Genomic DNA, 22,102 nt, shown 5'->3' with positions numbered 1-22,102 from the left:
TTTTAGAAATGAGCCTGAAATGGAGATTTAAAAAAATACCATTTGTAATATCATCAAAAACCATGAAATCCTTGGGGATAAATCTGACAGAATATGTGCAAGATTTCTGCGATGAGAAGTAAATGAATAGCATCAAACAAAGGTACTGGATGTTCTTCAGTCCAAGAAGCCTAAGCTATAGTCACAGGAATTCTGTAGTTGCCTTGCGGAATCCTTGGAAACAGTAACTCTCAGCTAGCCACAAGGTGAGGGTTGAAAACACAGCCTCTGATCTACTGTTTACACCAAACAAGCTAAAAGAAATGAGTCAAAATTTCAACAAGAATGCTCAAATTCAATAGAAAAAGAAACTGTTTCACTACTTTCTCTAAATAACCATGAGTGAGAAAAGCAGCAAACATTTTTGGAAAATTGTCACAGGGTCATGTTTTTTCACTCTTTCAAACCTCACTCTCAATATCATAGACCTGACAGACACTTAAGTGTGTGAATATGTCACTGCTTTCTTCCCTCTGTTTATGTATCCTTGAACATAAAATGCAAAGAAATTTCTCAACAGACAATTCCATAGGAGCAGAGCTCTCCTTAATGTTGTTTAGTTGTTTATTCATTACATACTCTAGTCCCACTTCTTAAGTGATCTGTAATGTGAGCTCCAGGGGAACCAGGCTCAAAGCCAGGGAGATCCACACCTCCTGGACTATGGTCACAGCCTTCTGAAGGGAGGACACAACAGGGATATCTCATGGTCAGAGAACACCTGGACTGCAAGAGACTGCCACTGCATGGGCTCTATTTTTTCCAGCAATGAAATGAGAACACAAATACAATTCAGCTTTGTAACCTCTGTGAAATGTGAGGGATGATGGTAGGTGGCACCAACAGGCAGCTCCGTTTTGCAAAGAACACACTGATGCTACCTGCTAAGTGAAGGCATCCATGAATTGACCACACCTTGATGTTTTCCTCCCCTGAGTGCCCAAGGGCATCTCAAACTCTCCCTTGGCTTAAGAGCTGGTCACTATGTAACAGCACATGGAAGGTGCACTGTAGGACTTCCACCCTTGGCAGCAGGTTAGCAGCTGCACAGAGACCATGATGCCTCTTCATTCTCCTCTCCTCTAGAAGAGGGATGGAGTGGAAACCATCAATGCAAGCTAATTCTGACGTCATTGGCACAGCTCGTCCTTGTTTATGTTTCCACTGCAAAGAGCAATTCAGCTTGTTTAGTTTACAAGTCTCGCCCCAATATAAGGAGTTTCATATGGAGGTGCTGCCAAAGTTCTCCTTCTTAGCGTCCAACACACTGATGTTTAAGCAATTACAAAATGCACCCTTTTTGATTCACTGATGGTTAGGCCCTGATTCTGAGCAGGCGAAATGATCAATGAGGATATGTATCTGGAGTAGTGGCACAGAGTGCTGAAATCAAAGGGGTTGAGAGGGTGCTCACAGAATGTTACAGCCACTCTCCTCTTCTGCTTTTTAAAAAAGTGATAATATTGGCTATAATTTAGGAGTACAGATAGAGGAGAAAAGCTGTTTCCACCACTGACCAGAAATGAGGAACATCAGATTTAAGATTAGTTTGATTTTTTTCAGATATACCATATCCTTTTGAGATCCTTGAACATGATGCCATTAGTAACAGCCTCAGGACGAACCGCCTGGCCGCGCCCTCACAGCCTCCGACTTGGCACTAAAACAGAATAGCAAGTCAGGCAGCAAGGTTGCTAGAATCACAAGTAGGAAACCACTCCTTTTAATCAAGCTGTCTCAAATCACGGCTGCAAAACAGTCATGACAGAGCTTTTGGTGAGTTGAAGAACCCGGAAGCTGAAAATTTGAATGTACGTTTTTAAGGAGAGAGGCTTGATTCCTGAGAATCCCATGAGTGAGAAAACGTCTCGATCAACACAGCACCAGGGCAGCACTTAGTCACACCCTGATACGCAGACAGGGAGGGAAAGCCCCTGTGCCAACTATTGTGCTGGGTCCTTATCCTGAGAGCTGCCAAAGCCATGGCACTCTGCAGGACAGTCGTGTGCTAAAGAAGTAATCTATGTTAAACAGAATAAACCGCCATGGTGCCACGTGAGAAAGGTTCAAAATTGTCCATGAGACGTACTCTTTAATCCTATGCTTCGCTCTGACTAATGCTTTAAATCATCAACAATATTCTGCACAAATTAAGATGTTAAAAATGTCAAGAAAAGTCAATTACAAGCTTTCATACTCCAGCTCTTTTGCTGCGGTACATATAGTGAAGAGTATATTATAGAGAGTCTCCAACCTGAGCCCAGCTTCCCTCCTCATCCTCCTGGTGTTACGAGGTTAGGAATGCAAAAGAACATAACTATTAGTATTGGTGAGCTGAGTGATGCAAGCAAATTAATGTTGTAGGGAAGGTGCAGTGACTGAGTGAAAGAGTAAAAATAAATAAATCAAAGAATGCATCATGCAAAACTCATGCAAAACCAACAATTCCAATTTCTCATGCAAAGAGCCAATTTCCCATGGCAAGCATGTCCATATAAGGAGAAAACTAAGGCCAGAACATGAAAACCAAGCACCAAACTGAGGTCTCTCCAGAAGGAGATAGGAGTTAAATCTATTCTAAGTAGAGCGAGTCTACCAATTTTAAGGTCCCAAAGAAAAATCTAAAATAGAATTCCATTTCACACATTTAACTAATACCTAATGGAAATACTTATCGGAACAATTTAATGTGAAATGACATTTTTGTTTCCCAAGGAAAAGCCAAGAATCGTGCCGCTCTTGGGTGGGGAGCACGGGGGAAGGTGAGCCCGGGGCTGTGACTGACCGTTTGTGGCGTGGCCGTGAGTGTTTCCATCTCTTCATGCGTTAACCAGACATTTCCTGTGGTCTAGGGTGACCCCAGTGACCAAGCACATCCAGGGCAAGGGAAGCAGTGACAAAGAGGAAAGGTGGCAGACACGTAAGCCTCAGGCAAATAAAAGGAGCAGGTGGAGGCCGAGGCCATTCTTCTCACCTTTTCATTTTAGATGCCCGTGTGGAAAACGACAGAACATTAAAACAAGCTCCCCCCCTTTACAAAGAATAACCACATCTGACTAACACTGCTGTCAGTAACCCATGAGCAGCCCGCAATCCCTAGAGCTCTATTTGCCATGCTTATCACCTGAGTAGGTGAAATATAAAAACAACACGTTCTGTACTTCTGACTATTATGAGTGATTCTCAAGTAACTTATTCAAAAGGCTTACAGTCGTAACCCGAACCAAGCACCATGAAGCGCACAGTCCCCAGGTCTAGCTTTGGGCTATGAGACAAGGTCCCAGCAGGTGCTCCACAGTGACTGGGCCATGGGGATAGACCACCTTGCCTGGGGAACCCAAGAGGCAGGGCACAGGTCTGAGTGTGTCCAAGAGAATGTCCAGTGACTTCGAGGAGCCAAAATACCAGCACCACGGGAGTACCATGGCAGACCCAAGGCCCAAAAAGTAACCTGCAGGCCCCTGGGCCCCTTTGGGAATAGGTTGCACCCTGTCCTCTTAGGAAGGTTCCCAATTGAGATGGCTCATCATCACTGTGCACCAACTCAGCTCCTGAGCAGCCTTCACTGGACAGTTCATAAAGACTTTGGGAAAACCACTCTACACCTTCATTTCTAGAAAGGCCACTCTAACTGGAAACAGCTGGGCAATGGGGACCCGGTCAGAATATTCCTGGCACAGCTCTCTGGGCCATGGGTCAGAGCACAGGCTGACTGCTCATTACGACCCCTTCCCTAAGAAACAAAGTAAGACAAGCCAGCAGGCAACTCCTCCTTGTGTCGAGTAACCACAAGCCCCGGATTGGGCCCTGACCCCCTAACCTGCTACTCAGAGAAGTCCATCTGTGAGGCTCTTAGGTCTCTCCGTCAGGTTTTCCCTCAGAGCAGACCAAGAGTAGAGCAGGGACTGAGCCAACGTAAAGAACCCACACTTTACGCATGAGGAGTTGGCCTGCTCTGTCTCCCAATAACCATGTTTTCATTAGGTTCGTGTTTACCGTTCAACATCAGATCCTCCAGGATCTTCTGTAAGGACTGCTAAGCAGAACAAGTTGAACAGGAAAACACTGGTCACAGTGCAAGTGGGGAATGTAAGCCTTTCCCCCTTTGCTTTTGATAAATACATTATTAAATTAGAGATATTTATTACTTTTCTATGCCTTTAAAAACTCTCACTTCTATACTGCAAAGCCACTGCAGCCAAGCAGTTGTAAGAACATTCAGTAAGGGACCCGTGAACCACCCAACCGTCACCACTTAAAAGTCATAATGTTTATGAATGCCAGAACTTTAAGTTGGAACACCGGATGTGTGTGCAAGCACTAGATAGTCAAGAAAAATCAGCAGGTATATGGGTTTTACAGACACGTACCGTTCTTGAAGTTGGAGGGGCTGATGGACTTGTCAGAGACATGATCTCCTGAATCGCCAGCCTCAGCTTCAGCCGATGCAGAGGGTTGCTGATGCCAATCTCACGCTGGATCTCTGTGTCTGACAGGGCAGACATGATGGCCCCACTCTTCACATTGGCTCGGCAGGCAGCCACATACCAGGCAGGCATCCCAACCCACAGCTGGAGACAAGAAGGCCTCAAGGTTATGCACTGCATACAGTTGGATGAATACACTGCCACATATGGAATGTACTCCACCCAAGATTAAAAGAAAGATATACCTCTAGCCAAACAACAACGGTCGGCCCATCCCACTGTGCAAAAGGCAAACCTTGTCTCCGGGCTTCCTCGAGCAATTCATGCCTACAAATAACAAGAGATTTAGTGTGAAAGAATCACCAGTGCATGCATGCATTAAGCAAGTTGAACAGAGCTATTCTCTTTAGACATTTCTAAAAGTATCCTTGAGTCATCTCCTGGCAGAATTAAAGACTTAATTGCCAACATTAACAATCTCAGCAGTCTTTATGTCCAAGGAAGGATAGTCAAGGGAATACCTGAGTATCTAGGAAAACCAGGTAGAAGAAGCTGCAGCTGGGTCTGAGTGAAGGAGCCTCTGGGAGGGCCTCAAGCATCTAGCATTGACAACATCAGAGTTTTGTACCAGTAATGGTTTAATGTGGCCAGTAAGTCATGGACCGGGTGCTAGCTACTTCTAGTCTACACTGCTATTTAGCCTCATTAGGTATGTGTAAATTAAGACACTGGGTCATCCTATGGTTTAACCCACAGGGTTCATCCTGACCGCTTGTATCACTGCACACAGGACAGACCGTGAAACTCCAATGTTATCACAAGCCAACACCCGTTGAGCGGCAAGCAGGAAACAGTCCTGGCATCCTTATAGGATCAGAAATATTCTATATGCCTGGTTCTAAAATTCCCAAACCATGATTTTACCGTATTAACATCTTTTAAAAATGACTGTCTACAAATAACAGGTAAGAGACAACATAACAATTTTTATGAATCTTATCTTACTTTTTTGTGTTGTACTTCAAGGCTTTCTGAAAGACACTAATTCTTCCTGACTATGAAAAACCTTGCAGAGAAGATGGGGTTGTACTGGGGGAGGTGTACCTTGAGTGCCTGGGCATACCGAGGCATTTTTCAATCCTTAGGTTATGTTTTAGTGTTATTTTTCTTTAATAATTTCTGCAGAACACATCAGATACACATGGGCTCTTTAATATATTTAAGTGGTATTAGATTTTTCCTGAGACTGTGAAATCTATGTAAAATTAAAGCTCAAAATGTTTCACATAAAATTTCAAGTGTTTCTTAAATCAATCTTAGGTTTCCTTGAGTAATAAATATTTTAATTATGCAGATATGATTATACCAGAGAATGCAACAAATCTTTTTTTTCTTTCTTTAAAGTAAGCTCTATGCCCAGTGTGGGGTTTGAACTCACCACCCTGAGATCTACTAAGACAGCCTGGCGCCCCAAAATGCAACAAATCTTAATAGCCTGAGGGGAAAAAAGGGCAAATTTTCCTCATTAAAATAAGCAAAGCTTTTCATAAATGAAAAAGAAAGGGAGTCCCCCCCAGGGTTGTGGTCGTCCTGCCACGGGGCAGCAATACTGGAGGGAATAGGAAGGTGAAGTCTTCACCAGGTGGAATAAATCATGAATGTGATCAATGAAATGCCGATTTCTGTGTCCTAAGGACAAATTCTCAAAGACAGTGGCTATGTTTTACGGGAACACTTACATAAGCCCCTTGAACCTTATGAATAGTACAAACAATCCCTTAGCTGACAGGCTGGGGAAAGGCCTAAGCTGCGGAAGTGTGGTCAGGTGCTAAGTTCTACATGGCTCAGCCCAGCCGAGGAGGAGCTGTGCCGCTAGACTAGGAGAGCTTTCAGATGCTGGACTCTCAAAGTGTGCCAAACAGCAACTGAATTGCTGCCATACTTCAACTTTTAATATGAAATGGATATTTGGGAGCATCTGGTTGGTTCATACGGTACAGCCTGCGACCCTTGAGCTCAGGGTGGTGAGTTCAAGCCCCATACTGGACGTGGAGCCCACTTCAGAAAAAAAAAATCTGAAGTAGATATTCATTATAAACAAGGAATATAGGGTTAAAGATAGTCCATTAACCTCATGACACATGATTCTGACTTTACTGGCAGCTTCCTCTTGGCAGCGCCCATTTGTGCATGCAAAGCCTTTTCTGGTATGGATGTGCTCGTGGGTTTCAAGCTCAGGCCCACGGTCCTGCTGAAACTGAGATGAGGCGGTAGAGACAGGACCATGATGCAAAGAAGTGCAGGAGCCAGCAGGAAGGTAGAGGCCCAGCCGGTGGCTGGGCCAAGTCTCTGCACTCATCTGCCTCCCTGATCAGGCTGGTGCAGAGCCCAGGAGACTAAACACCAACTGGATCCAGGTGGGAACACTTGCATCCCTTCCTTCTACCAGGGAGTAGAAGGCCCATCATGTGAAGTAGGCCTCCCACCTGCAGGATGACGACACAGGGCACATGGACACTATGCCACCAGGGAGGGCACGCCCCAGCCACCCAGGCCAGCCCCACTCCCACCCTGTCACTTGTCTCCGCAAACAAGCACACACTCCTGCCTGATCTAGGCCATGGAGGATGGCCGGCTGAACATGGCCAGTTTCCTTCATTTGTGACGGCTGTTAAGCGGCTATGTAGAACTTACGAACTTGCTCATTTACTCATATAGTTGCTCTAACAAGCAACAGAACCATTCAGTTTTCTCCTTTACTAAGATGATAATAAGCATGGCAGATAACAGTTTACTGTAACAAAATGAGGTATTCTTACACAGGTTAATTTCCCAGAAAACAGAACTCTTCTGCCATGAGTTCCAAAGCCTCAAACTTGACACTTGAGGTGGTTAGGACTCTGAAATGCCCAGTGCTTCTCTGCACCTTAAACCAGCCCCCAGCACCTAACTCTGTCCTGAAGAACCTCAGTTACTAGCCAGTCTCCTGGAGGAGTGAGAAGACCTGTCTGGCTTTTGCTGGCACTGACTTCTTCCTCTGCTTTTGGACACTGCATTCCCTGCCATGGCTATGCCTTCTGTTTACTGCTCGGGGACCCCACCAAAGGGGCTGCACCCTCTGCTAAGAAGACAGAAGCCACGGACCTGAGTTCCGTTAGGGACCAAATTCTAGACCTATGCCTAATTTTCCAAACACCTGCTCTAATAGTACACAGATGTGGGATGCATCCCAGCCTTACAATGAGAGTTGCAGGTAAAAGACATTTCAAAATTTGCTAAATTATACAGAGAGCAGGCATGCATATGAAAGAGGTGATGCAACCTGTGACTGATGGGAAAGTCGCCTTTTTGCAACAAAATGTGTGTGAGCCTTTGCTCATGCAATACTATGACAACAGGCATCGTGCCTCATCTTTCTGAGACCTGCACCCTAACACTATGGCACCTCGTATGCAGGTGTATAGGACTCTATCTCACAAATCACAGCTCTGCCAGCCACGGAATGCATACTCTTGAAAATCCGAGGATAACTTCTGACTCCCTAAAAACTACTCATAACCTACTTCTAACCAGAAGGCTTACCAGTAACACATATTTTACACGTTATATGCATTTATAGGCTGCATTCTTTAATAAACTAAGCTAAAGAAAAGGTTAAGAAAATCATAAAGAGAAAAACACATCTACAGCGCTACATTGTAGTTATAAAAAATGCATATAAGTAGACCTGCACCCATGTTGTTCAAGTGTCAACTGTATGTTCTAGAACTTGCCATGCATGACAATAGAGTACAGAGAATTACATGCTCTTAGATACTCAGTTATAGCTATGGTGACACAGAACTAAAGCCATCAATTTGAACATCTCAGCTGTAGAGAAACTTACATGTGCATGAACGCACATACACCACACACACACACACACACACACACACACACACACACACGCAGTATGAAATTTAATCACATGCTGGGGCAAATAACTCAATAAAGGCTGTCCTCATATGGCCAAGTGCTTAAGCATACCTCCTAAGAGTGACAAAATAAATGTAGGAAACAGGAAACGTTTTGGCCAATTTATGCTATTTTTGATCCTATGTGAAATGCACATTTATGGGAGCAGTGGGGTGGGAGAGCCAGCGGGCACTGCCACAAATCTACTGTTTTCATTACGGAATGTAAGGATATGAAATAAAACACATCAGCAAAATCCAAGGGACAGAATTTTCCTAGCATGGTTCCAGGAGCAAAAGGCCTAGTTTCAATATTAAATTTCACACAGCCAAATGGCAACTACCCAAGTTATTTTAAAACATTTTTATACAGTTCAAAGACAGCAACATTCAGACCACTGTGAAGCAGTTTCTACAAATCTCCATTCCCAGAGAACCAAAAGACTGAGGATGCCTATGGTATTGTGACAATAACAGAAATAAGAGCATTTCACCTGAAATAGAATCTATGGTATGTCAGTCAAAATCATCATTATGACTCCTGAGAAGAAAACTAAAAGGAGGCACATTTCACCAAAAAGAAACCAACTGGCAGCTCCTGGGACTAAAGGGAAGCCAGCCTCTAGTGGAGGGGGTCCCTGTGGGCTCCGGTGAGACCTGCGGCCCCAGGCTCCAGGACAGTGCTGGCTCTCAGGGAACCCGAGGGCGGCAGGATGACTTTCCCATTGTCGGGTTTCTCTCAGAGCCTGCCGACTCCTGCCTCTCACTACGGGCTCCATCTTCCTCCCTGGGCTCACATCTTGCTCCTCCCCACTACACTACATGCTGCCTCTTCTGTTTGAGAACATCAATTTTGTCTTTCAGCTGTCAGATCACTGGGACATGGTGCCAACCTCTCCAATTCATCCATGTAACTCTGGTTTGGAATATGGTGAATCAGCACACAACCTGCTCTGGGTTGGAAAGTCCCAGAGAAACGTGCCCACCTGCACCCTCTCCTGAGGCATCATGATGCCCAAGCTGGTCCCCAAGAAGCTATTCCCACTATTATTGGTCATCTTCAGAATTGAGACAGTTTACAATTAAAATGTAATAAATAGTCTACAAAACTGAGGGTCTGTGAAGGTACAAATTCAGAATTTCCTTGGGAAGGAAAGAAGGACAACATAGTAGAAGATTTCTTGACAGATCCCCAGTATGAAGAGCAAACTCTGAATGCTGGCAGCTGAGTCATCACAGTGGCTGTAGTCATACATATGGTTATGTGCATCTTATATTCAAACCACCTCATGTGTATTTACAGAGACATATATTTCATACTGCTAAAAACCACATGATATAAGTGTGCCCCTTGTTCCCACGAACAGATGACCAAGTGGGAGCACAGGAGTGCTAGGACAAAGCTCTCCCAGAGGTCCAGAGCCAATCTGAGCCAGAGCCGGGATTCAGAGTCAAGTGCTGTGAGGCCGAGCCCCACGTGCAAACCCTGACACGTCCTCCCTAGCCAACTTTACAAGGTTGGCTGGAATCCACGTGAGTCCTTTCAAAATTTTGTAAATGCTCTAAAATCTCCAAGAAGTATCATTTAATAAAGGCCTTGGCTTCATCTTTCTGGACAGAATATATCTACACAGTTACATAGTACACTTAATAAATAACTGTTGGTTAAAAATCAGGTACAAGCGAAAGCTGCTCAGTGAGATGGCAAATTAAAAATAGCTTACTTTTTTTGAAGTTTACGATTTTTTTCAGCCTGTCCTCCCAATTTGCTGAGTCCCAGGGCATCCTGAGAGGAGTTTTCTGTCTCTGAAGCAGCAGCTGTGGGGAAGCACAGAGACTGAAATAATGAGATGCACTGACAGGGCCATGCGTGGGGTCCTCCTGACAGGTGGAAGTGTGTCTGCAGGCAGAGCATTAGAGTTCTGAGGGCACCTCCAAGGGGATGGCCAGTACACGGATGCACCTACACTGTCGGGGATCGTGCCGCACGACAGCAGTCAGCTCCTGTGACAGGGGCCACACAGAGCACCTGGGCCACAGCACGCACACGGGACACCAACCTGGTCCTGCGGGCTCCTTGCCAGTGTGGCCGGGACGACCTTTCTCTTTCTTGCCGAATAAGCGGCCGATGGAGGACTTGATGCCCTTCTTCTTGGGGGCTTTGTGCAGCGAGTCCTGGCTACTGTTACTGCTGCTGGGGTTGCTCACGGGACCATCCTGTGAGCCTGTGGAGCTTGGGGAGAGGAAAGGATCTTTAACAAGTATTCAGCACAGCACACCGTCCCATGCACATGACCTGGAACACTTGGAGTTTTTAATATGCCTTCAAACTTCAGAGCTAGCACTTAAGTTGTCACCCTCACAAAGTGCGTGAGAAGCTCAAGCTCCCAGCAACATTCCCCGGGAGGGTTGCCCCTCTCTCCTTCCCTGGAAGGCTGCGACAAAAAAGCCCCAGGTAGCCAACCACTTGGGAAAGTGGTCACTAAGATGCTGGTCCTGCCGTCCCTCAGGAGCCCTGAGCACCTCCTCAAGTAAGCCCTTCCTGGCAGCAAATTGGGAGCAGGGGGAGCTGGTGGTAGAGCCACTGCACAGGGGTGCACACAGCCCTCACTGAGCACCGCCTGGTGTGAACAGCAAAACAACCAGTGCTAGTCGGGAATGGGGTGCACAAGCAACAGAGTGACTACTGGAGAGGCCTGGGGGTGCAGACGGTGAGGGGCTCTGGACAGCCCAGAAGGGCACACAGTGCGGCCACCAGAAGGAACCCTCAGGAGCGTGCCATGTGCTGGCACAGGCTCCAGCAGGAATAGAAAGTTCTCTATAGTCAATATGCAGACTCAAGAAATGAAGTTGTCCTAAAAGTGCCGACACCATTTAGCCCCCTTCTTTCCAAACTGACTTTTGTGCAAATAGCTACTCGTCTCTTGCCAGATTGCCATGCAGCTCCCTGAGCTCCCACAGGCATCCCGACAACATCATTTAAATAAATTCAACTTGATTCACTGGTCTTTCTTTAAAATCATCGTTCTGACCTTTTTTCCTGCCCCCCAAAAAAGATAAAAGATTTCTTAAAACTGCACACTAACATCTGATAGTGTTTCCCAGGAGGGTGAGCAGTGCCCGCACGCGCCTTACTTTCTGACATCCCTGATGTCTTCGTGGCTGACTGTGTGCAGTGCTCCTTTGTGCAGCCTGTCTAAGCGGAGCGATCTTGGGGAGGAAGGGGGGGATGTTTCACATTTTATCGTTGCCTTGTCATCTCGTACCTCTTCCCGGGAAGCCGGCAACTGTGAGGGAGACAGAGTGAGAGCAGCTAGTGAGATGTCACCACAGAACAATTGGGTAGGCTTTAAATTGTAGCCATACACTTACTTAAAAACTCAGGGGGCTATAAAATGCCTTGGGTTTAGCCTAAGGCCATGCTACGGAGGAGTGGTCCTGTTTACGAGAAGCAGCTGGAGGAGACTCCCTGCTGCCTGCACATGAGTGTAGGGCCTGGCGCACGACCTGGAGCACTCCCCTCCCGGAGCCTCCACACAGCCCATGGGTAACTCTTCCTGGAACTCTGTGCTGCCATGAGGATGGCCACTGAAGGGGATGACAGAGATCAGGGCCACACCTCAAACCATGTCACTAGAAACCACGGATGGCATGAGCTTTTCCTGGTAGACTGCTCAGGAGGAACATGCCATTCACAACAAGCACTGGCAAGCACAGAACCCTTCCATGCAAAACTCTCTAGAGTTTTTTGTTTAGGGCAGGGGAGGAAATAGCCTGTAACCATAATCCATCATTTCTAGTAATGATGAAACCATGGAGTCCCTAAGGACAAGTTCAAAGTGAACAGGCATGCCCCCTCCATCCCACACACGTGTCTGGCTCATGTTTCTCAGTAATGTTATAACCTGAGGACTTGTGCGGCTTAGAGAGCCTGTTGTTCCATACCTCATGGACAAAGTGACCCTAGGCTGCCATCGTAACATGATGACCCCCTTCAGACTCCCCGTGTTTCTGTCATGGAGCTTGAGTCTGTGCTGCGTCTCTGCGGCCATGGAAGGAAGGTGGGGCCACTGTCTAACCAGCGCTTTAACCCCTCACAGGGTCCTGGCAGGTCTTGCTTACAGACCTAGGCTTTGCGGCTGGCTAAGACAGGGGTGGGTCTAGGAGACACGCATGGCAAGCATCTGTATAAACAGCGAGACTGGGCAGCTGGCTGTGCTTTGTAACAGGACTGCTGCAGCCGTGCAGGGGCTCGGTGACAGCCACATGCATCAGTGCCAGGTGGAGCTGAGCTCAGGTAAGACACAACCGTAACCGACAGCTGGATAAGTCCTACATCCTCTTCTGACATCCCAGCATAATCATCAGACAATGAAAGGCTATCTTAACTGGCTAGAAATTACCAACATAAAACTTCACAGGGACAGATTTCAATGACAGGGATAGATTTCAAATTCAGGTTAAAGCAATGATTCAATGATTTGTAAAAAAAACAGAAAACAAAAAAACAGGATGGGGGAGTGATACGCGGGACTGTGCTGACCATGAGGTCAGTGGAGACACAGCTCCAAGTGTAAGCCTGGTCCGCATGACAAGCCCTAGCTCGGCCTGCCCCGCCTCTGCACTGCCAGGGAAGAGTACCCCGCCCAGCGCTGCACACACACCTGGTTTCACATCCCCAAACCTCAGAACAAGGCCCTCCAAGAAGCAATCAGGGAGCTCAAATGACCACAAGCAACAAGAGCAGCCATCCTGCCTGGGTGTTTGTTAGCACATCTCTTCCTTCACTGGGAAAGTCTTGCTACCAAGAAAAATGTAAACGCAAGCCAGCAGACTCAGGGCGTGCTACGCACCTGGCTGCTGGTGCAGGTGCCCAAGCTGTCTGCAGACTGTGCAGACAGGTACAAATTGTGGTCACCCCGATGAACAGGATTCTGGTCTGCATAATGGAGGGGCTCCCGCAGCTACCACCCCACTCCCAGCACCACCGGACTGCCTGACCAGGCAGGTCTGGAGGGGGGGTACCTATGGTCCAGGGAGCAAAGCCTGACAGTTACAAGACACTCTGGTCAAGAGATATGGCCCCTGATATGCTGTAGTTCCTCTGAAAATGGGGAGACCCACCTCATGGTCATCTATACAGAGGAGGAGCCCTGAGCCCTGTGCGGGATGCTATAAAGGAGATGAGAGCACCTGAGCAGAGGCGGGCTGGGTGGTGAGCAGACAAATCTGTACCACACCTTGGCCCCTGGCACAGCACCTGGTGCTCAGCCCTGGTCTTCGCATCTTGGAAATAGGGTCACAACACAACTTGTGCCTTGCAGGGATGTGTGTGAGGGTCAGTAACAGGCTCATAAAACACTCAGCACAATGCCTGGCAAACAGCAAGGGCTCAACGAATGCTGCTAGCCATGATTACCCAAGCTGGTTGTGCCCACGTCTAAAATCTATGGCTCTGCTTCAGAAATTTCTCGTTTTAAAAACTATTATGTCCAGGGCGCCTGGGTGGCTCAGTTGGTTAAGCATCTGCCTTCAGTTCAGGACCCTTCAGATCCCAGAGTCCTGGGTTCGAGACCCATGTCAGGCTTCTTGCTCCCTCTGCCTTTTCCCAGCTTGTGCTTGCGCTGTGTCTCTCTAAAGTAAATAAACAAAAACCTTTAAAAAAAAAAAACCCCGAACTATTATGTCCAGTATAATGAGGTATGCCATGAGCAGAAGACAAATATGAGAGAAAGGCAAGCTCTCCCACCCATTGTGGTGCTCTGTAAAAACCAGTGGCTCTGCTGCAGGAGCATGACCACCCTGCTAGAGTGCTGTGGGCCCCAGTCCTTCCTTGGATGCGCCCACCACTCACGGGCACATGTTGAGGGTGCAACGCTCTTGTGGAGTGAGGGGCACTCTCTTCAATGGGTCACAGACAAACAGACGTATGTTCAACTGCTAAAAATTTTTACCTTTCTACGATGTTTCCTTAAATCACTAGGCTGATAGAGGCATGCAAAGAAATGAAGAGAAATCAGATTTACTGCACACTCTGAAGTAAAAAATTCAAGGTCCAGAAGAAGCAAATTATTAAAAAGAGAGTAACAGGACAGATGTAAGCAAGGTAAGACTTAGAAACAATGTAACTGGAAATTTTTTCCACAAATTTAAATATAATAGGTTATTCGAGATTTACTACAGAAAGGCTATATAAATTATGACTCAGGAAGATAAAATTCTATTATAACATAAACAAACAAAACATATTAAAACACGGCATTGTGTGTGACACAGGGACCAGACAGCTGTCTGTTTGAAATTCTTCTATGAGTCCGCTTTCCTTATTGAAAACCACATTGCACTTTTACAATATCAATCTCATGATGCAGAAATTCCTGGACACCCACTGTGACATCCAACAAACCAACTCTGGTTAATGACCCACTGGACATTAATGTTTGAAACTTCTAAAAAATAAATGCATTATTTAAAGCAGGGTGCCCTGTGATGATTTGTACGAATAAAAACTGGCATAACAGCAGGTGGCACATTTACCTTCTATGATTCAGTCTATGAAGGCAGTTATACAAGTTCAGTAAGTTAATGAGATTTACAGTTAAATATAAGCATCAAGACCAGAAAGCATGCTGTCCGTGTCAGGCTTCCATTAATTCTATGCTCAGTACCTTATTTTTTTATATAAAAAACACTTCATTTATGAATTACGTATCTCCTACACATGGTTCTCAGTAAAAACACTCCTGATTCATCTGTATCATGCCCCTATCCACATCCATGATATAGTAACACACAAATTAAAATGTATCACTATTGCAGGAAAGAAAAGCCTCACTACTTGATGAGAAATGAATATAAAGTAGAAACCACACTAATGAGCCATAACTGAGCACACACATACTATGGACCACAGAGTCACTGCCCTCTGAGCATGCTGCAGAGGATGTTACGGCGTGGGGCTGATGATCAAAACACCAGCTGGGGGCGGGAGGTTGAGGCCTGTATGAACTGTGATAAACCACACAAAAGGATGAGACAGGAAATCGAAACCAGCCATGGAAGCAGACACACTGTCAGCCAGCGTAAAGAATTACAAAAATAGGGGAAAAAACAAATAGAACTATTTTTTATAACCACTCTTACAAATTCTCTGAAAGGAAGTAAGCATGAAACCACAAATAAAACCATCAAAGAGTTTAAAATATTAGCTAATTAGCTAATGATATGAATTATAAAAATAGTATGTCAAAATACCACAAAATGGACTTGTTACCACTCCATATGCCACTACAATGATTCAGAGCTCATTTAATTACAAGCTAACAATGTAGCTAAAAATAAAAATGGACAGAAGAGATTCTAACCGACAGAAGTGTGGTTGAAAAGCAGAATGCTGTAAACATGATTTTAACGTAGGAAATCGGCAAAGTGCTCATCAAACCCAAGCTACATACACAAGAAGTTTATAAAACATTCTTTAGAACTGCATACTTATCCCGAAAAACCACATGGTCACTGTGTTTCCAGACCCAGACAAGCGAAGATGCCCCTGTACCTCCCCCAGGAAGCCACGCAGGCGAGTGGCTTGTGCTGGTGCCATCCTGGCCTCACACACAGAACTAGCATCAAGCATGCAGTCAAGCACATCACAGATAAAACAGATCGACGCTTCATGTTTTTGACTGCATGTCTTGTACCCCTAGTTAGGCAGCCCTAATGCAAAGAAGGACAGCACTGGCTCCCTCTGTATGTCTTCCACCCACTAGGAAGACTATCTGTGTTCAATTCTGTGGCACCATCACTGCTGTGCCTGGCACAGGCCCGTGTCATCAAAAGTCCCACCAATAAAAACTTTGATGAGTCCATGATGACATGGTAAACCAGTCATTCAAATGCCATGATTAATTTGTCCCTGTGCTATTGCTGAGTGATTAAATGCTAGCTGGTTTAATAAATCTTGAACCTCTAAACATAACAAATGAACCTGATTTCCTTCTGAGTAAAAAACCAAAATAAACCATACTCTTCAAGCCTGAGACTGAAATCAGGAGCTGGGGGTGAGGGGTGCAGCAGGCACAAGAGGCAAATACTTACTAGAGTCATGACCCCCAGTCTGTCCACCTCCCTGGCTGGGCTGTGCGGGCCCCTTCGTGGGGTGGAGCGCCCACTGTGCGGAGGGGAGGGGCCCGTGAGCACAGATGTGGGGTGTGGGGGGGCATCGCCCAGGGATCTGAACCGACCCGGGCTGTCTAAACTGCCACTGCCCACTCGGCTCTCAATCTCCTCTGCCCGCTGCTCCGTGCTCTCCTTTTCTTCTTGTATCAGCCTAAAACAAAAGCACATAGTCAGCTTTGCTTCACCAGCAAACAGATGAAGGCCTCTGCCCAACAAACCTGTGCTTGCTTCCACCTGTATTACGATCAGACGCCAGTTAACAGTTGCTCCAACAATACTTTAGCAAACAAGTCCTACTTTTTATCTTTTCAGTATAATCAATTTTAGACTACCACAAAGTGAATCTTCTACTGAGTCCTACAAAGTTGCTTCCTATCACTTGTGTCTGGTTTTACTTATGCACACTAAAATTCTGATGGGGGCTTGCTGGCAACTCTTTTCCTGTGCAATGGGCTACATGAACCTTATAATTCTTAGAGCAAAGCTGTAAGTTCATGGATCAAATTTTCAACTGGAAATCAGGAACTTTGATATAACTGAAGAACTGATCCATAAAGCAATTGAAAGTTCCCAAACACTAAAGTGTCTGGATTAGATGAAAAGGTTGAATTGATTTTTCTTTTTTAAAGGCTGAATTCAAACAAAAGTCTTAATTGATGGGATTTTCGACCAGCTTCCTCTGAATTTCTGGAATCACATCAACCATTCTCCACTAATTTGGAATTTAAGGTGAACACTCTTCTCCCCTAATGTACAGTGCATCAGTAAGCAGCAGTTTCAATATTTGACTATGTGAATATTATTCTAACATTAACACACAGGATCCATGTAGTAACCATGGATCCAATTACAGTTCTACTTGGATAACAAGTCAGTGGACAGACTTGACCATTAGCATCCAGTCAACTGATATCCAGTCAACTATATTTTGTAGCCCCACGCTACAAAATACAAAAAGCTATGTGACCCTCTCTCACGTCCCATGCAGATGGTGAAAGTCTTCGGAGCTGAGGCATCTGCACTGAGCTGGCACAAGGCCTTCCCTGTTTCTCCTGCTAATGTTTGTCTCTACCCTCCTGCTCTCTGCAGGAAGGAACAAGCGTGTCTGCCCATGCTGACTTTATAAGAAGAAAATCCAGGCAGCAACTCTACCCAGAGTCACTGCAGGGTCCCTAGTATGTGACTGCAGGACACACAGACAGAGTGGCTCTCAGGGCTGCCTGGGCACACTGCCATGCCTTCCACCCACCCCGGCCTCCATCATTACAGGGGTCAGTCTCTGGTTTCCCTTCCCCCATGGGCCTCGTGCTTTGTAAAGTCATTACTGTAACTGGGAAGAGGATTTCTAAAGAAAATATCTTTGAAATACTGATGAGACTAAGAGTCACATCCATCCTCTGACCTCTCACTGTTCTACGATGGACCAATTTTGACATATCATGTTAATTTAACGTAGCAAAACGTAACCATGAGTGGGAACCTGCCAACTCAAACACTTGAGCTTTTCTCTTTTCTGTGTCACTCAACACAGCTGGCCCTCTCCGGGGCTGGGAATGCACGAGCAGTGGGCAGACATCACCTCGGCACCTTGCCCACATGTACTCATAAAACCTAAGGGGACACTTGGCTAGAAGGGGGTGGATGAGCAGCTCCCTCCTCCCCTGATGCTGCATGCTTCCCCTTCCATTGTCTGCACTGAGCTGACATTTCTCCTCCTAAGTCACCCTGTCTTCTGCCCCGTCAAAGACCTCGGCTTCTTCTTATCCCCAAGTGCACCAGGCCAGTCCACTTCTTCCCACTCTGGATGGTGCCCTGCCACACAGCATCCCTCTGCATCCTGGATTAGGGAGGCCTCCCTGATCCGTCCTCAGCTCTCAGCACCCTAGCCAACCCTGGAGCCCTGTCTGGCACTGAGGAGCATTGCAGGCACACACTTGCACCCCTGCGGTCCTCTCTGGCTGTGCGGTCAGCTTTTGGGAGAAAGGATTCAACACCTTTCGCTCTTCCCCCACATCTTACACAAACACGCCAATACCACAGTTGTGGAGAGAACGCCCTGGTTAAATGCATTTTATAATCAAGCATAATCTCAAAACTTAATTCTTAACGTAGAATTGTTAGAATGGGACACTTACAAAGTGTTCACAGTATTTGTTCCAGACTTTCCTGAGTACGACACCACTCCTCAGAGACACTCATGTCTCTGCAGTGCTGTGTACAATCTTGGGTACCTGATCTCTTTATTGATGGCGTCCAGCTGTTCCTGAAGCATCATGGCTAGTGTCTGAGCATCTGCCTGCCCACTGGGTGACAGCAGAGCAGCTGAACTGAAGAGAGTGTCCCTGTCATCTTCGCCATCAGACATGTCAACATCACTCTCGAACGCTTGTGCCACGTTTGCCAGGACACTAGCTTGCTGGGCACGTTCCCAATCTTGTTCATTAAGAGTCTGTACCTGTAAATAAGAAAACTGGATCTCAGCAAAGGACGAAAGTAACAATAGCGGTGACAGAAACTTTCAAAGTTTCCAAACGGAAGCCTCAAAGAAACCGAAAATGAGCTGTCCTTCCAAGTGGCTGACACTTCGTGAAGCAACAAGCAGTATACAAGGTGCGGGGCGAGGTGGGTGGCCTAGCGCCGAGAGTGCCTGCAATGCTCACACACTACGTGGACATGGGGCATTTCCGTGACATCTTTCAGAGGGTGGGATGATAGCTCCAAAACAAAATCTGAAATTTAAAACAATTCCTTGGTGCCAGTCAGCCACCCTAATAAGAAGTAAAAAACCCAAGAAATCCATGGCAGGTGAGTACACCTCCAAGGCCCTGGAGCTGCCAAAGTTCCTGCACTTCCCTCCTGAGGCTGAGAGGCACCTCTGTGCTGAGCCCAAACTCTCCCCCCAGAGCAAGTGGGCGCTCGCCAACATCGCACATGGGACCGCACACGGAACTGTGTGTGGGAGCAAAGGCTCCCCAGGCCTTTCCTGCCCTCCCCCCTCAACAACCCATTCCCATTCCCCTTTCTCACTCTCAGTGGGGCACTGCCCATCCCCACCCCACCCCCTACAGCCCCACCTGTAGGCATGAGGGCTGGCCCTCTGCATACTCAGGAACATCTTTCTGCCCTCTCTCTGCATAATCAACTTTCTACCAGTTCATTCACATCACCCTAAAAATGTTTTCTCCCTTCTCCCTCCAAAATAAGAAAACAGAAACCACACTTTTACTCCAGGACTCAGCTACCAACCAGAGTATAGGCTCTCCAGAACACTGCCCCTCTTCTGTTTAGACATCTGTTCATCCCAGATTCTGAAACTTGTCACAAGTGGGCTCCCCCACAACTGCTCCCTGGCACAAGAGCAAGCCCTTCACCATTCATACACAATTGTCCTTGACCTCCACCTTGCCCGACCCAGCAGCGGGACCAGGGCTGCTGCTCCCCCTCCCCGGAGCACCTTGGTCCCTGGGTTCCTCCTGCTTCACTGTCACTGCTCCGCTCCGCCATTCAGTCTCAATCTTCCCAGCCTACGCAGTGGAGAGTGCCTGGAGCTCTATCCTTGGACCTTGAGTTTCTCCATAGGAGCCCACCTGGTGACTTTATCCTGCCCGTGCCTCTAGATATACAAGTGTATCCCGGCTCCAATCTTTCTCTCTAGTCAAGGCCTCCTCAGGCCTACGTTGGAATATCCAACTGCCCACCCGGCATGTTCCCTTGGGTGTCTGATGGGCCTGCTGACCTGTGTGCTGGGCAGAGGCCCCGCGCCGACCTCCACAACGCTGCAGTCTTCCTCAATTCAGGAGACAGGCTTCTTCCCTCAGATGCTCAGGCCCAACCCTTAGGAGCCCCATGCCTGTCACTTTCTCTCGTGCTTTCTATCCAATCCATCACCGTATCTTACTGGCATGACCTTGTGAAATATCCACACAGCTACTTCTCTCCCTCCTTCAGGTTTTTGCTCAAATGTCACCTCCTGGTGATACCTCCCTGGCCAGTCCACTTAAAATATTATTCCCTTCCTCATTCCACAACTCAGGGTATCCGATTTCCTTTCCTTATGTACTATCATCTGACACTGTAGTGGTTTAAAAATACCTCTACAAATTCTTTAACACTTCCTTCCTTCAGGAGATGGAGGGCAATTCTCCCCTCCAACCCCACATGTCCATAGGACTTGTACCTCCCTCTAACAAACCCAATGCAGGAGAAGTGAAGATGTGCAGCTTCCAAGACTAGGGTGGAAAAAGCTCTAGGGCTCTCACCCTGCTTCTCTCAGCATGAGTCCTGGGGGAAGGCGTCTGCCATGTTGTGAGGACAACCAAGAGGCTTGTGCAGAGGTCACGTGGTGAAGAAGTGAGGCCTTCCCTCATAGCCACGCAAGGGAGCAGGAATGCACCCTCCAGCACCAGGTGGGCCTTCTGGTGGTACTGCCTCAGGAGACCCTGAGCCATAAGCATCATGCTAAGACCCTCCTAAGTTCACAGACACTGTGACCTACGACATGTTCATCCTAAGCCACTAAGCTTCACAGCAATTTGAACAGCAACAGATAACTGACTTTCCATGGACTGCTGGTCTCTCCTCCTACATTGTGTACATAGAGGGCTCAGCCCCTTGTCTATTCTCACTCAAGGCTGCAGCCCTGGGTCTATGGTGATGCCTGGCCAGACTCATTCAATGAGAATGGACACTCAGAGTACAGATAAGTCTATAAAGACACAAGCTGTCGGGCAGCCCTGGTGGCCCAGGGGTTTAGCGCTGCCTTCAGCCCGGGGTGTGATCCTGGAGACCTGGGATCAAGTCCCACGTCGGGCTCCCTGCCTGTGTCTCTGCCTCTCGCTCTGTCTCTCATGAATAAATAAATAAAATCTTAAAAAAAAAAAAAAAAAAAAAAAGACACAAGCTGTCAACCAAACATATGAACATATGTCAACTTCTAAATGTAAATTCTTTTTGCTTAAGGCTGAACACGTATTTGTTTAGTCTTAATATTTCAAAACTACTAATAGCACTGGGCTGTATGTAATGGTAGGTCATGTTTCATCCACATTTCTACTCTTTAAAAAGAAAGAAGGTCCTAAAAGTAAATTCTTAGGCAGCAAAAGAAGAATGGGGGGAGGGGAGAGAGAAAGTGACCTATTGGCAGTGTAACTCCAGAACAGCCTCAAAGTCAGGTGACTTTCAAGGAGGTGGGAGTGAGGGGGATCCCCCGAGAGCCCAGAGGACAGAGGCCCTTGCCTTAGATGGCTCATCTCGCAGAGCAGCCAGACGGCCCTTCTGGGGGCGCCGCAACACCGCACTGCTGCTGTAGGAGTCTGTGGGACCATCTGCCACAGGGAACCGGAAATCCGGGACACTGCCCAAGTGTGGTCGGCTGAAACATGGGGGGAAAAAAAGAAAAGGTTGTTACTAGAAGAAAAGTGAACTGTGAGCTTTGTTAGCCAAGCCAGAACTGGTCAATTTGGAAAATGATTTCACAGAAAAGGTCTTCAAGGAGGGCACCTGTTCCCC

The 22,102-nt window shown here is 46.8% G+C and overlaps 1 protein-coding gene across 12 annotated transcripts in view; it reads right to left on the bottom strand.

Annotated features, from left to right (window-relative positions):
* The window catches only part of PPFIA1 (PPFI scaffold protein A1), an 85,621-nt gene that overhangs the window by 11,910 nt on the left and 51,609 nt on the right, over positions 1-22,102 (bottom strand). For 6 of the 12 annotated variants that reach the window (XR_013359855.1, XM_077862771.1, XM_077862776.1 and 3 more), the window contains 11 exons: positions 21,830-21,965; positions 18,826-19,049; positions 16,514-16,745; positions 14,374-14,403; positions 11,555-11,706; positions 10,480-10,652; positions 10,144-10,237; positions 4,712-4,793; positions 4,410-4,610; positions 2,825-2,887; positions 2,294-2,320 (listed from right to left, as the gene is read on the bottom strand). Coding sequence is in view for 11 of the 12 variants with exons in the window: in XM_077862771.1 (XP_077718897.1) it covers positions 2,294-2,320; positions 2,825-2,887; positions 4,410-4,610; positions 4,712-4,793; positions 10,144-10,237; positions 10,480-10,652; positions 11,555-11,706; positions 14,374-14,403; positions 16,514-16,745; positions 18,826-19,049; positions 21,830-21,965 (1,414 nt within the window). In the remaining variant the exon portion in view is untranslated. The remainder of the gene's footprint in view (positions 1-2,293; positions 2,321-2,824; positions 2,888-4,409; positions 4,611-4,711; positions 4,794-10,143; positions 10,238-10,479; positions 10,653-11,554; positions 11,707-14,373; positions 14,404-16,513; positions 16,746-18,825; positions 19,050-21,829; positions 21,966-22,102) is intronic. The other 6 variants (XM_077862772.1, XM_077862781.1, XM_077862779.1 and 3 more) reach the window with 4 other exon arrangements.

This window comes from Canis aureus, chromosome 21 (genome assembly GCF_053574225.1).
Source record: "Canis aureus isolate CA01 chromosome 21, VMU_Caureus_v.1.0, whole genome shotgun sequence".
Taxonomy (NCBI): domain Eukaryota; kingdom Metazoa; phylum Chordata; class Mammalia; order Carnivora; family Canidae; genus Canis; species Canis aureus.
Note: the sequence above shows the minus strand (reverse complement) of the source record. Positions and strands in the feature narration are given on the sequence as shown.